General features: G+C 41.5%; 1 protein-coding gene across 1 annotated transcript; it reads left to right on the top strand.

Moving 5' to 3' along the window:
- Positions 1-491: 491 nt before the first annotated feature.
- YPEL5 (yippee like 5) lies at positions 492-14,515 on the top strand. The gene is made up of 3 exons (XM_065928938.1): positions 492-645; positions 10,935-11,099; positions 12,569-14,515. The coding sequence occupies exons 2-3, from the start codon at positions 10,959-10,961 to the stop codon at positions 12,791-12,793; spliced, it is 366 nt and encodes a 121-aa protein (XP_065785010.1). The 5' UTR covers positions 492-645; positions 10,935-10,958; the 3' UTR covers positions 12,794-14,515.
- Positions 14,516-14,782: the final 267 nt, after the last annotated feature.

The raw sequence follows: 14,782 nt of genomic DNA on the forward strand, positions 1-14,782 counted from the left end.
CTTTGCCTAGAAAAACAGTCTGTTTTCATTTGTCATCACTAGGCCTCAGGAAACTAGGCCCTAGCCACCACCTGGTGACGCTGATGACGCGAGATGTCGCACAGCTGCCTCTGTTAGAAAGGCTGGGCAGTCTCCTTTAAGAAGCTGACTCACGTGGACGATATGTTGTGTGCTCTCAGCTGGGAAGCGGGGTGGATCTTAGGTCTCTCCACATTGGCTGCCTCGGGAGAGGGGGCAGAGTTAGCCTCTTTGATTGGCTCTCCGGGTCCTGGGTGTTGGATCGGGGCGGGGCGAGCTGCAGGGAGATTGCCCGAGGTCTTGCGGCTTCTCGGAGGGGTGGGCCTAGACGCAGACTGGAGAGGGAGTGGGGGAGGGTGCGCCAGGGAAGGGGCGGGGCCTAGCGGAAGGGGCAGGATACCCGGGAGAGGGCGGGGCCTAGAAATGAAAGGTGTTCTGGACCAACCGGGAGGGCCGACTGTCCGAGGGGCGGAGCTACACCGGGTGATTGACGTCGAGGCCCAACCAGGGAGAGGCGGGGCCAAGGCCAGGGCCTGACTAAACCTGAAGACTCGGGTGGCTAAGGGGCTTCATCCCAGCTGAGAAGCGAAAAGCCGCAGGCGGCCGCCGACTTCACAGCCGCTCGGGGTGAGTGCGGCGGGCGGGGGCCGGGTTCGGGGCCGGGAAGGGGCTGAGGCGCCTCTCCGGATCAGAGGCTTCGAAACACTCTGGATCGGCCCAGGGCGGGGGGCCCAGGCAGGAAGTGCCTCTCCCTCTCCGCGCTCCCTCGGGGGTCCTAGCGCGGCCGACCCTCGCCCCTCAGGGCGGGCCCTGGTGCCGGGGCTGCGGACTGACGAGCTGGCCTGTTTCCTCTTTGTGAGGCCCAGGCGCGGCGGCCGCCGTCGGCCCGCCCCCGCCGCGCAACCCCGGCGACTGGCGCGATCGCAACAGCCGCGACCCCCAGCTCGGCGCCCGCTCTCTCCAGCCCCAGCGCAACCTCGGAGGCCCTGCACGTCGCGGCCGGGGCCTCAGGCAGCCGGTCCGCGGGCAGTTTGGCCGGCGACCCCACAGCCTCGGCTGCCCCGCCCCCACGGGCCGCGTCCCCGCCGCAGCGTCGGGGGCGCGCCCCGGGCTCCGCGCCGCGGAGGTCGTCGCGGGAGCCACGAAGTGAAGTCTAAACTCGACTCTGAAATATGCGGCCGTAATAACGCCACGGCGTGGCCCGTCTTTCAAAAGGGCCACATCCTCACTCGGCTGGCACTTGCCACCGGCGGGGTGGCTGTGGTGGCTTTTGTTTGCTATCCCGCAAAGGCTGGATGCCCGCCACCCTGCCCTCCTGCGCCCCAGGAGACCCCGGGCCGAGGGAGGGGTCCCCGCCCACTTGACTGGAGGGCGTGGCGCGACTGTTGGGCGGCCGTCGGGCGACCCGGGCCGCGGGGCGGCCCGCTCAGCTGTTTCCGGCCTCTGTTTGTTGTGCCGGAGGAGGCCGGGCCGCGCCGCGCTCGGGCCCGGTCCGCTCCCGATTGGCCCGCGGCGTCACGTGCCGGCAATCAGCTGGGGCCAGCCGGGGCTTCGGGGCCTGGGCGGCAGCGGCTGTGACTGTTCACACCCGGCGCGGGGGTCGCCCGCAGTCCCCACGGCGAACTGCATCCTTCCTCTCCTCGTTGGTAGGGCGGTAGGCACGCTCTGGCCTCTCGTTTAATCTGCACTTGTAGGTAGGACAATGAGTATTGAGGACAGCGGAAGCTGGAAAACTGAAATACTAAAAGGATCTGTTTTATCCCGACATCTATTAGTCTTCTCTTTCAGGGAGTGTCTGGGAAGGTGGACAGCTCATTTATTTTTAAATTTTTTCTGTTTACAGAGCCCTGTTGGTAGTCTGAGGATTTTTATTGCAGATCTCCTTGACAGATGGAAAACAAAGTAATCTCAGGCTGACCTTGTGTTTTCGGAAAGTTAGACTTGCTGGTGAAATAACTGAGGATAATAGGGTATTAGCTAACTTTGCGCAGTCGCACATAGTGTAGCTGCTGTGTTCCAACAAAGGTGACCCAAAATGTATGCAGTGTATCCAGGGTACATATTTGTGCCAGATGCGAAGGGTCTTGGTGTAATCGTTTTCTAAAGGTTTATTGCATACTTGTACTGTGTGTTAGATGAGAAGGAAATTGCAAAGAAATTGCCAACTTTTCTCTGGAAACTAATGATTTTTAGTAAAAAGGCATAGGGAAATGAAGAGTAACAGTTAAATATTAGTAATTTATAAGATGAGTATTATGAGAGTTCAAAAATGGGACAATGAGAAATAAGAATGAAATAGGAAGCGTTCTATAAAGCGGATTGGTATTGATTAGACCTAAAAAATGAAGAGGCTTTGGATTACTATTGGGCAAACAGAGGCTTAGGAGAGAAAAAAAGGCCTGGAGGCTTAGAAGGTGGAACTAAAGGAATTTGGTACTTTGTACTAGAAAGGGAAAGTCGCTCTGAAGTGTCTGGCTCTTTGCGACCCCGTGGACTGTATTTGGAATTCTCCAGGCCAGAATACTGGAGCGGGTAGCCTTTCCCTTCTCCAGGGTTTCTTCCCAACTCAGGTATAGAACCCAAGTCTCCCTCATTGCGGGAGGATTCTTTACCAGCAGAGCTACAAGGGAATCCCGAGAATACTGGAGCCTGTCGCTTCTCCAGGGGATCTTCCCAACCCAGGAATCGAACTGGGGTCTCCTGCATTGTAGGTGGGTTCCTTACCAACTGAGCTATCAGGGAAGCCCTCTGGAGAGGTGAAAGGCTACCCACTCCAGTATTCTGGCCTGGAGAATTTCATGGACTGCATAGTCCATGGGGTTGCAAAGAGTGGGGCACAACTAAGCAACTTTCACTTTTGTACTAGAATACCAGGCAGATGTCATGCTCTTTGGAAGTGACCAGTGTCTTCCTTTAGCACATTCTCGCCCAACTCAAGGCCCAATACAGGCCTGCTCCTTTGAGGGAGCATGTTTTGTTTTAAGTTTATATCTGGCAGCCATCTTATCTATAGGAGAGCATGTTGATGAAATGTGCTTAAGAAAGTTATTTAACTCTATACAGGAACCTAAATTGGATTTTAACAACATACAAAATACTTGTTGCTACGTTTGAAATATCTGTTTGGATCCTTGAGGAACTTTGCCTAGGTTTAGTTGCCTTTGCTTTATTTAAGTGGTAGGAGAGGATAAAAAAAGATTTAGAAAATAAAAAAGGAAGGGAATTAAGGTCAAAATTAAGTCTAAATGTGAGATTAAACTAGCTACTACCCTCTGAAAAACAGTCCATGAGATGTGAAGATAGTCGTACTAAGTATAATCCTGCTGAGAGTATCATTTTAGGTTTCATAGTGCCTAACTGGTTGTATAAACCAGTATCAGTTTCTCTGGTAATCCTGTGTAGTAATGTTGGTGGTGTAGGAACTGAATGATAGCTGTGACATGAAACTTGCTACTTCACACGTGAATCAGGAAACCAGACAGTTGAATTATACTCCAATCCATCCAGTTAGAGACTTTTTTGACTCATGGTATTGCATCACAACAAAGTAGAGAGATCTTGAGTTTGCCTTGCCAAAAACTGTTTTGGTGAGATTGTTTAGCTGACTCCCCAAGTTACATGACTAGTCTTATTTTCAAGTGATGACTAAACAGAATTATAGAAACATAATAAACTTGGAAAACATTTAATAACAAGACATTATTTGGAGAGCAAAAAGAAAAATATAAGTTACTGTCAAATGAAGACCTGATGCCACAACTAGAACGTCATTTGAAACAGCAAAGTAAACTGGTCACGAACTTGTTTCACCAAAACCTTGGCTTGGTGAATATTTTGTACAAAAATTGGAGAATTGGTTTTATGGATCAAAGTCAATTTATTATTTTCTCTTGTAGATTTTCAATAGAACTTACCATAAATCAGTATGAAATAGTTGATGAAATTACAGTAGAAATTAAGTGTTAATTATAGTAATCAGCCAAGGGCTGTCTTTGGGTTTTGTTCCTTTTGTTTTGGAGAGTGAAGAGACTGAAAACTAGATATACCAGCTTGTTTTCACATGTTTCTGTTTCAGCCAGACTTCTGCAGCACAGAGCCTCTCCTAGAAGGGCAGATTCCTTTAACCCTTTCTGCACTAGGCTCCTGCACACTTAGGTCCCTGCAGAAGAGAGTCTTTGCATCCTGCATTTGCCCACCAACTCCTAGGGTAGTGGAAAAGCCCGTCTTACCCGTCCAGTGATAGAGCTGGGTGGAGTGTGTGTTCTGTTGTCTGTGGCAATGCCCTGAGGAAATAATTTTTAAAAAAACACAAAGTCTGTGAATTGGGTGTTTTCCTACCAGAGGGTTCTTAGAGATGCCTCCCTGGTATTTTTAGGGCTGGGGAGTGTGATTCCTCCTTCTGTGAATTCTGCTTGCCAGGATTGAATCTGAACTGGATTATTAGTTACAGGGAGGATAAGTGCCTATTTTAAGACCTAGAATTATGATACTAAGAATTTGAGATGCTTCAAAAGTTTCTAGCTTTCCTTCTGCATGTCATTTCTGTCACTTGGTCACTTAGCTTTGCCATGGTTAACAAGAAATGAAGCTAGTTAATTAAATTGTTGTTGATTTGATTTTCTTTCTGAACCTTGCTTTCTTCATCTGTAATTAGAGGGAGGTTAGGGTGGAGAATGTTGAAGAAGGTAATCTAGTTTTACTAGATTTACCTTTATTTAGTATTGATTGTGTGCCAGGCACTGTTCTCAGTGTAGTGCCATGTAATTTCCACAGCTCAGAGATGAATACTGATACCACCATTTTATTGATGAAGAAACAGGTGAGGATACCTTATCCAAAGTTTACACAACTTTTAAGCAGCAGAGCTAAGATTTGAACCCAGAGTTCCAGTATTTGGGATACATTGTTTAAATCCTGGGGGTGGAGAGAGGAGGAGGCAGCAGCTACTTATACTTTCTACTTTTATAATCTATGTATTGTTGATCTTCAACACGCTGAACTTGCTACAGAAAGTTGAAGACTTTAGTTAGAAAACCCATGAAGAAAATGGAAGTGGGATTAAATTGATTGTGCCAAATATTCCTGTTGATCCTTAAACCTGAATGCCAACCAAGTTTCCTTTTTTTCTGGGAAAGATTGCCTACTTTCTAAATGAAGAGCTCTTTTGCTATCTGAACAAGTTTTTCAGCAAGGGTCAGTGCACTTTCTTTCAAGGGCCAGATGGTAAATATTGTGAACTTGTGGGCCATAAGGTTTCAGTAGCAACTACTCAAACTCTGCCATTATACTGAAAGAGCAGCCAAGTATCAACAAATGGGTCTGGCTGTGTTCCAATAAAATTTTATGTATGGTCACTGAAATGTGGATTTCATGTAATTTTCATGTGTCACAAAAATATTCTTTTGGTGTTTCTTCCCAAACCATCTTAAGGTATAAAAAGCTTGCTTATGTTGCAAGCCGTATAAAAACAGGTGGTGAGCTGATTATTGCCTGTAGGCCTTAGTTTTCTGACCCTTGCTTTTAAAGAAAATACTCAGCAATGAGCCAGACTAATGAACAAGGTGTATTTGTTAGTGTGTATGTGTGTGTGTGATGTGTAAATCAGCACCAGTGGTGAATAAGTGAAATTTGAAATTAATGCAATACCATTTAGATTAGCATTCCCCCCCAAGATGAAATATTTAGGTATAAATCTAACAATGTGTACAAGATCTATGTGAGGAAGAATATAAAACTAACGAATGAAATCAAGAACAACTAAATAAATGGAAAGAATTTGCGTGTTCATGGATAGGAAGACTCAATGTTGTCAAGATGTCATTTCTTCCAACTTGTTCTGTAGATTTGGTGCAATCTCGGTCCAAATTCAGGCAAGTTACTTTGTGAATATCTCAACAAATTGATTCTAAAGTTTCTATAGAGAACAGAAGACCCAGGAGAGGCAACACAATATTGAAGGAGAAGAATTAAGTCAGAAGACTGACACTACCCAACTTAAAGCCTTAGTATAGAAAGAAAGTGAAAGTTGCTCAGTTGTGTCTTACTCTTTGTGATCCCGTGAATTGTACAGTCCACAGTACTGGAGTGGGAGCCTTTCCCTTCTCCAGGGGATCTTCCCAACCCAAGGATTGAGCCAAGGTCTCTCACTTAGCAGGCAGATTCTTTACCAGCTGAGCCACAAGGGAAGCCAACTTCAAGACTTAGCATATATCTATAGTAATCAAGACAGTATGGTGTTGGTGAAGGAATAGACAAATAGATCAGTGGAACAGAATAGAGATCCCAGAAACAGGCCCACATAAATATGGTCAACTGGCCTTTAACAGAGGACCAAAGGTTTGGCAGAATTTTGGTTATAAACTTAAACTTCAACACTGATTCCAACACGCGCATTACTTAAGGACACAGTAAGTGCCCTCAGAATCAACACAGAGAACGTTAGTCATCTGTGAAAGCAGCTCACACTTAAGATATTTTACAAATGTGTGACTGAAAATACTGTTACTCTTTTAAGTCCAAGCAAGGTGATTAGCATACCTGGGAAATAATTTAGCTTTTTTTAAATTAATTTATTTTTAAACATTTTGTATTGAGCTATAGCCAGTTAACAATGCTGTGATCGTTTCAGGTGTGCAGCAAAGGAACTCAGCATACGTATACACGTTTCTATTCTCCCCACAACCCACCTTCGATTCAGGCTGGCATGTAACACTGAGCAGAGTTCCATGTGCTATATAACAAGTCTTTGTTATCCATTTTAAACATAGCAGTGTGTACATGACCTGGGAAATAATTTGGATGTAAAAACAATTAGATGGAGATTGATTGTGGAAGGATTTGTGGGGATTTGGAGAGATGATGAAAATATTCTAAAAAGCTGGTTTGTGGTGATGGTAGCACAGTTTTGTAAATTTAATAAAAATCATTCATTTGTACACTTAACAATGGCCAAATTTTATGTCAATTATTCCTTTAAGAAAATGGAATTTAAAGAATAAGCTATATACTATCCTATCAGGTAAAAAGTTTCTGACAGGATAAGCTCTTAGAAAGGGGTGTCTGAAGTACATGCCTTTTATAAGTACATAAGGCTAAAGTACCTTACTTTCGTTGCTCTAGAAGTGATGAGAATGTGAACTAAGTTATTGATGAAGAATGAGGAAGAAAGATCTTTAAAAGTGATTTAGGAGGTCTTCTCAATTTTGCAGTTTCTTAAAGAAGTTGCCAGGGTTTCTAGTTTAGGAGAGGGATAAGAGTTGCCACCAGCAAAGTTAGGGAATGTAGGTGGCTCAGCATGGAGGCAGGAGAGGTGTGTGAGAAATCTGAGAGAGAAAGACTGAATTTGGCTGTCTTTTCTGGTCACGGGAGAGTAAGTGGGGTTAAAAGAGCTGGAGCAGAATTTAGTTCAGATCCCAGTTTGGCCAGTTTCATAAAGTTACAGCCTTTATGTCTTCCTCTACAAACGTAGGATAATACATACCTACTAAGAAATTATTAAGGTTGAATGTGATAAGTGAAGTACTGAATGCAGTGGTCCCATATGATGTTGATACTAAATATCAAGTCTAAGGCAGAGTTCAATATATTGCCTGGGTCCAGAGAAACCTAATTCAGGTGTTTTGCCCTAGCTTTTAAATGACCTTCCCCTTTTGTGGTGAAGTGCCGGTATGCTTGCCGTCAGTCTCCTGAGTGTGCCCAGGGTGAATGAGCACTAGGTTGCACTCCTAACCTGGTGAGGTGAAGGCCTAACATGTGAAATTCAATGGCCTGCGAAGGTTTTTTTGTGTTCCAAACACCTTTGACAGAAAGCAGTGTTTTGCTCACTTCTGATAGATTATCTGGCATTGTAGCTTATCTGTTTTGGCAAATGAGAACTACATTTTACAGTTCTATATACATATATAGAACTCTATACATGGCAACCACAACTAGGAATAGTGAGTCTGTATAGATATTTTTGGTCTTGTAATGAATCATGTAACTGAATTCAGTAAAGATAGTTGGGTAAAAGTTAAAAATAGTCTGAATTTGAAACAGGAAAGAGAAAGCATGATGTTAAATCTATTTACCCCATTCAGAAATAGTTTTCCTGTGTCCAGTAGTGAGCAAATGGTCACAGCTATTAATACTGAACCAAAGATAGAATGATATAGGCAGAAGGTATAGGAAGGGTTTGTTTTGAAGTTCAGAATATTTTCCTCAGTAGTATTGCATCTGCTATCAGTCAAGTCAAAAATATCTGGTTATTCCTGAATTATTGTTGAAGTAAGTTAGATAAAGTATTGTATTTGAAAGCTTGAAGAAACGTTGGCTTGAAAATAACAGTTCCCAGAAGCCCAAGCTGGAGGATAAATGACCACACAAAGACTAGTTTTTAGAGAAATAAAAACTGAGGAGTACATCTTCAGAGGTGTTACCATAAAACCCTGCTGGTGATTCCTTTCTGTAAATGACTGGTAGTAAGAAACATGACCAAAATCAGCTACTCACAGGATCACTGAATGCTTTATTTGGATCAGGAGTCATAAACTCAGATGTCTTACAGGTAAAGTAATTATGTGGCACAAAATAGATAAAAAGCAAATGAAATGACCTTGTGGGGAGAGTTGAAGGCACCTCTCAACTCTAGCCAGTTGTTACCATATGAGAATATATGTCCTGTGTTGCCAGCTCTCCCCATTGTTTAAAAACAAAGGCTCAAAACAGGCTGTTAATGAAATCTCTCAAATTTTAAATGATTCTCAACTTTTTTATTAAAAACTAAAAACCCTGGGCTTAATTGAACACTAATGTTTTGGTGTGGGAAGGGTTGTTTTGTTCACTGCTGTGTTCCTATGCCATCAAATGAATTCAGCCAGCAGGCCTCAGATTTGCACCCTCAGATTTGCTTTGTGTAACAAATACTGTATTCTTAGGCATCTGGGAGAAGGAAGACTGAAACAATAGGCAGCAAGTCTTTTATTGTCATTTTGCAGAAATATAATCAAGAAAGGTAAATGTCATTTTTTAAGTCTTATGTTTTTACCCAGGATTTATTTGTTGACACTCTTGTTTACTAGCTATAAATTGTCTATTTACTATTTGTTTTTCATTACTTATTGAACTTTCATATCATAGTATTTAGTGGGAGTCTTAATTATCTTGGTGACAGAAATGTCACATTTCTGATGACATTAAAACTGCCTCATGGCTGAAGTTGACAGATGTTAGAAGGAGTAGAATTTTCTTTTTAATTTGTAATGGAATTTCCCCAAGTTTAAGATGACACTGATTGCACATGGATTCTACATTTTTCTTTTCCATAGCAGTAGCTGTATCAGCTCTGTATGGTGTTTTAAAGACAAATAATATTAAGTATTTGAAACACAGGAGCTGATCACTACACAAAGGAATACATTCTTTTTAAAATGAAAAGCTAGGGTGTATTCTTGATTATACCTAGATCTCTAAAAATGTGCTGTTTTGGGAGATTAATTGCAATGAATTTAAGGAGTTACATGTATTTTTTTTTTTTTTTTTTTTTAATTTTTTATTTTTCAGTGGGTTTTGTCATACATTGATATGAATCAGCCATAGAGTTACACGAATTCCCCATCCTGGTCCCCCATCCCACCTCCCTCCACCCGATTCCTCTGGGAAGTTACATGTATTAACTCAACTTTTAAAATATTGGAGTGTGATTACCCTTGTTTCAGAAGTTGGATTCAGAGCTTTTTTCCCTAATGTTTCAGCACTTCTGTGATTTATTGAATCAAAAGACTTTCTTAAATATAGTAAGTTATATAATAACGGCTCATCTTTCTCTTCTCTTTTCTTATTTTCCTAACCTTATGCCAGCCTAGACCATCTTGTATGTCCTCTTCTTATAGGAGTCAGTGTTAGAGTAACGGAAAAATTTTGGCTTTGACTTGAGTGAGCCATATTCTGTTCATGATTTTCTGTACTTGAAAGCTGTGTGACCTTGGACCAGTTAGTAACGTTGAATAATCTATGAATTGGAGGTGACAACCTCACAGAGTTGTTGTGATGATTTTGAAATAAGTAAAGCTTCTCTGGTGGCTTGGTGATAAAGAATCCGCCTGCCAATGCAGGAGATGCAGGTTCAATCCCTGGATCAGGAAGATCCTCTGGAGAAGGAAATGACAATCCACTCCAGTATTCTTGCCTGGGAAATCCCATGGACAGAGGAGTCTGGTGGCCTACAGTTCATGGGGTTACAAAACAGTTGGACACGACTTAGCGACTAAACAGCAACAACAAAGCACCTAGTATAGTGCTCCACAGACTCAAACTTACTAATTTAGTGCCATCACCTACATAGTTGTTGCACCTGATGACCAGAGAAACCAGGTACCCCATGCTCTCAAAGCAGCACACTCTTGTCCCATAAGTCTTTTCTCAAATTACAGATACTCAGAATATATACTTGTTAGCTGCTTGGTCATGTCCGATTCTTCGAGATCCCATGCACTATAGCCCACCAGGCTCCTCTGTCCATGGGATTCTCCAGGCAAGAATACTGGAGTGGGTTGCTATTTCCTTCTCCAGAATGGAGAACCCTGTGCTTAACCGTTTTTCTCACCTTTCTGCTGGTGTTTCTCATCATTTGGTTTGATATTGCACACTGTCTCCTTGCGTTTTTCATACCAATCAAAAGAGAAGGGATATTCTTTGGCCTTCCTAATGAAAATATTTGCTTCCTTGACTCGTTGTTTCTGAAGTGTTCTTAGCTTGAGTTTGCCTATTTGGTCCATGTGTGAACTTTGGATCCTTTCATTCAGAGTCATCTATTTCATGTATTAAGTACTATGAAGAGATATATATGTATATATAAATGGTTCTCTGTGACACCTAAGTAGATCCTAACAAGTTAAAAAATCATAATGCATTTCTTGTCCTTTTTCATCTGTTCCCAGGTTTTTAGAGCTTCAGCTTTAAAAATGGGCAGGATTTTCCTTGATCATATCGGTGGTACCCGTCTGTTTTCCTGTGCAAACTGCGATACGATCCTGACCAACCGTTCGGAACTCATCTCCACTCGATTCACAGGCGCCACTGGCAGAGCATTTCTTTTTAACAAGGTTTGTGGGGAAAACTGGTTTCATTTCCTCAGTGGGTTCAGTGGATATATTTGATAGCAATACCAGAATACCCCTCAGAGCATGGAGAGACTAAGAAGATTCAGAATGAGAGCTGCACTCCATAGAAATTGCCTGCTAGTTTGTCTTTGGGACTTCAGGAAAGCATTACTAGACTTGTGATTTTTAGGCTTGAGGGTTTTAAGGATTGTGTTATGATAAGGGTGATCTCCATTACTTCAGGAGACACTCAGGGTAAGAATGTGGTAGTGACTTCACAGACTATTAAAGGGGCTGAAACACCCCCATAGCACTAATTTACCCTTACAGGGAGATAGCTGCATTAAGCTGTTGTAGTTTGACAGTGCAAGTGAATAAGGATCATCTAACCAACTTCCTGCTCTAATTTACCAGTCATCTTTCTGATTATGATTTGGCTAATAGGTTTACTAACCAAAGTGTTTCCTGACTTACAGATTAATGTATAGTCTGCCCCATTTCTGGCTTGCTTTTAAATTGGTTGATGTGATTCTGCCTCCTGGAGTCTAATGGGTACTAGCAAAGTTGAATTTCTAGATATTCCAAATATCCTTGAACTACAGAACTAGTCCAAGGTACTGTTCTTAGATATTCAACTTAAACTTCCCCAGGGGACACCCCTCTCTACCATTTAAAAACAAGTATTTTCTCTGAAAGAATTGATAGTGTATAAACATCTTCGTCTTTATTTAGGTATAGAGCAGGGGTTGGCACACCATGGCAGGCTAACTGCCTGTTTTTGTAAGTAAAATTTAATGAACCACAGCCATGTTTATTCATCTGTGTATTATCTACGGTTGCTTTTGTGCTACCACAGCAGAGCTTAATAGCTATAACAAAGGCCAGATAGCCCTTTTCAAAGCCAAAAATATCTGGCTCTTTACAGAAAAATTCAGCAGGGAGGGTTATTGGGTGTTCAGAGTCATTGGAAATTCTTCCATAGATTCTTTGAACCCACTTGAAAACCATATATTGCAACCTACCCCCAGTCTGTTAGTAGATAAAATTGTTTCAGAAACAAATTTTACAAACTTCTCTTTATGGAATACCTGCTGTATACTAGGCTGTTCTGTATGGTAGCCTTGTCTACACTCATCATTGAATGGTTAATTATAACAGTTGGACCCAGACCTACATTTTATGACCCCAAGTTAAGGACTCTTTGCTATAACACAGAAGCATAATTAATGTCTATAAATACGGTGGCTTAGGGTAATACAATACATGATTGCATTACATATCCAGTTCAGTACAGGTGTTACCTGTCCAATCAGTTTGTCAAAAATAGCTCTTGGAAAGTGTGTTGCAGGTTTGACAAACAACTGCTATCTGCTTTTCTGAAGTTGCTGTTCTTTCACCAACAAAAATATTGTGTACCGCTTTTGGCAGATAATTTACATGCCTTTGCAATTTTGTTTTCATGTGTTTCTTAGGTAGTTAACCTACAGTATAGTGAAGTTCAAGATCGAGTCATGCTCACTGGCCGCCACATGGTTCGAGACGTGAGCTGCAAAAACTGCAATAGCAAACTGGGATGGATCTATGAGTTTGCCACTGAAGACAGCCAGCGTTATAAGGAAGGTCGTGTGATCCTGGAACGCGCTCTAGTTCGAGAAAGTGAGGGCTTTGAGGAGCATGTACCATCTGATAACTCTTGAAGAAAAAGAGAGAAATCCATCTTTTCCCAGGTCTTCTTCACTGAAAACAAAAATCTACTTACATACACTGTCACCTTAGCATCAGAGTCGGATTCATGAACTGCGGAACAAGAGGTTGTGAGAATCTATGATGGAACCTTCCTTTCTTTCCTTTTTTTTAAATTTTCTATTTTCCATCCAACAGCAGTGTGTAGAGAGAATATTATGCAGATGCCTTTTTTTCCCCCCTGTGTTTACATCTTGAGGCAGAATAGTCTATCTGCAGCTACATGGTGGGCTATGTGAGGAAAAAAATCTGGGCTGTTAAGAGTGAAAAAGTATTTTATGTAAATTTTGAAAGGAAAATGTGTCAAGAGCATGGTTTTTAAATTTATTTGGGCTTCATTTTAAGACTTTTTTTTAAAACCCAGTTATTTCACTTGATTTGCTAGCTTCAGAGAAGAGATCCGAATTTGTGACCAGCGCTAAAGGTTCAGTGTTAGTATTGCTTGTGCTGGCCATTGTGCCATATTCTTGTTGGAGATGAACCGTAGCATCAGAGCCCATTCTTCCTTGTCAGTCTTGACCCAAAGATGTCACCATTCCTAGTTGTTTGTCACCACATAATTGGTGTTGATTGGAAACTTTTCCTGATATGGGGCAGAACTGCTTGGTTGTCTTTTCCATGTAACTTAAGCATAGTAATATAAATAAAGTAATAGTTGGATGTTTTTGGTCCTGTGTTGCTTTTAAAATCACCTTTCAAAAGAGCAGAGTATTTGATAAGTAATTTTCATAGTAGTGTTTCTTTTCATCTCTTAAACTAAATTGACTGTATATAAGATACTTGTTTGTTTAAATTAAAGCATACTGTTTAAAACCACAGTATTGCATTTAGAAAACAACTGAACAGAATGTCCGTGTGCATTCATGCAGAAAACATTTCTTCTGCATGTGTTTTAAATGGAGGGAAGTGAAGCAGCCTATCTAAAAATGCTTTGCAAAGCATTTCAGCATATCCTCTTCAGTTTTGCATTGATTTTGACAAGTCTGTAGAGCCTGATAGTTACATCAAAGGATTTAGATCTCCTAGTATTATTTTCTCAGATTTTCCCTCAGAAGTTTAGGTATTGAAATCGAAACTGTACTTGGTCCCTTCAAGTTGATAGGGATCAAATTTGACTCAGGGGGTTATTGGAGCCCAAAATTTACAGCATTAAGAAGTATTAAAGTGTAAATGTTTCTTTATCCAAACCATTTCTAGGTATTTTAGTATTTGTTTCTGGTGGAATAAATGGCATTAAAATTGACTAAATACTTCAATCAATGAATGAATGGCTGTTTGCTCAATTTCTAGGTTCTATAGCAGTAAATGTTATGATTGAAAATATAGTCTTTGCCTAGAGATGAAATTTGTCCTAAATTAATTGGCAAAATCATCCTGTCATTGATATTAAAAGTGACTTTTGAGTACAGTTAGGATTTTCTCTTATTTGCCTTTGGGCTCTTGGTTAGAGGCATATGTCTCTTGATTTGGTAGGTGTATAATACTGCATTTGAGGTATGTGGACATAAATTCTTCTCTTTCCTTCACCATGGACTAAATCTTCAAGCATTAAGAAACAGCATTGATTCCCATTCATTTCCATACTGGCCTTTGATTATATGCAGACTGGTAGTAGCATGCCTTACCTATAGCACTATGTGCATTTGCTGTCACAATAAAGTATATTTTGTCTTGCATTGGTGCAAAACTGCTACTTATTTTCCACTGACCCTTGTCCAGTGATCATCTTAATTTTTAATCTATGAATGCGTACATCACACCTTTGAGTAGCTATTACTTTTTTTAGTAGGCAGTGATAAGGTGACATTATGGTTTAGTTAATTCTACCTAATTTACAACTGGAAATACTGAATTTGCCAATATTAACTTCTCTGAGATGATTTTTCCCTCAGACACTAACAACTATAGTTTTAGCATATATGAACAAATAAAAATGTCATAGC

The sequence above is a fragment of the Muntiacus reevesi genome, chromosome 3, assembly GCF_963930625.1.
Source record: "Muntiacus reevesi chromosome 3, mMunRee1.1, whole genome shotgun sequence".
Classification (NCBI taxonomy): domain Eukaryota; kingdom Metazoa; phylum Chordata; class Mammalia; order Artiodactyla; family Cervidae; genus Muntiacus; species Muntiacus reevesi.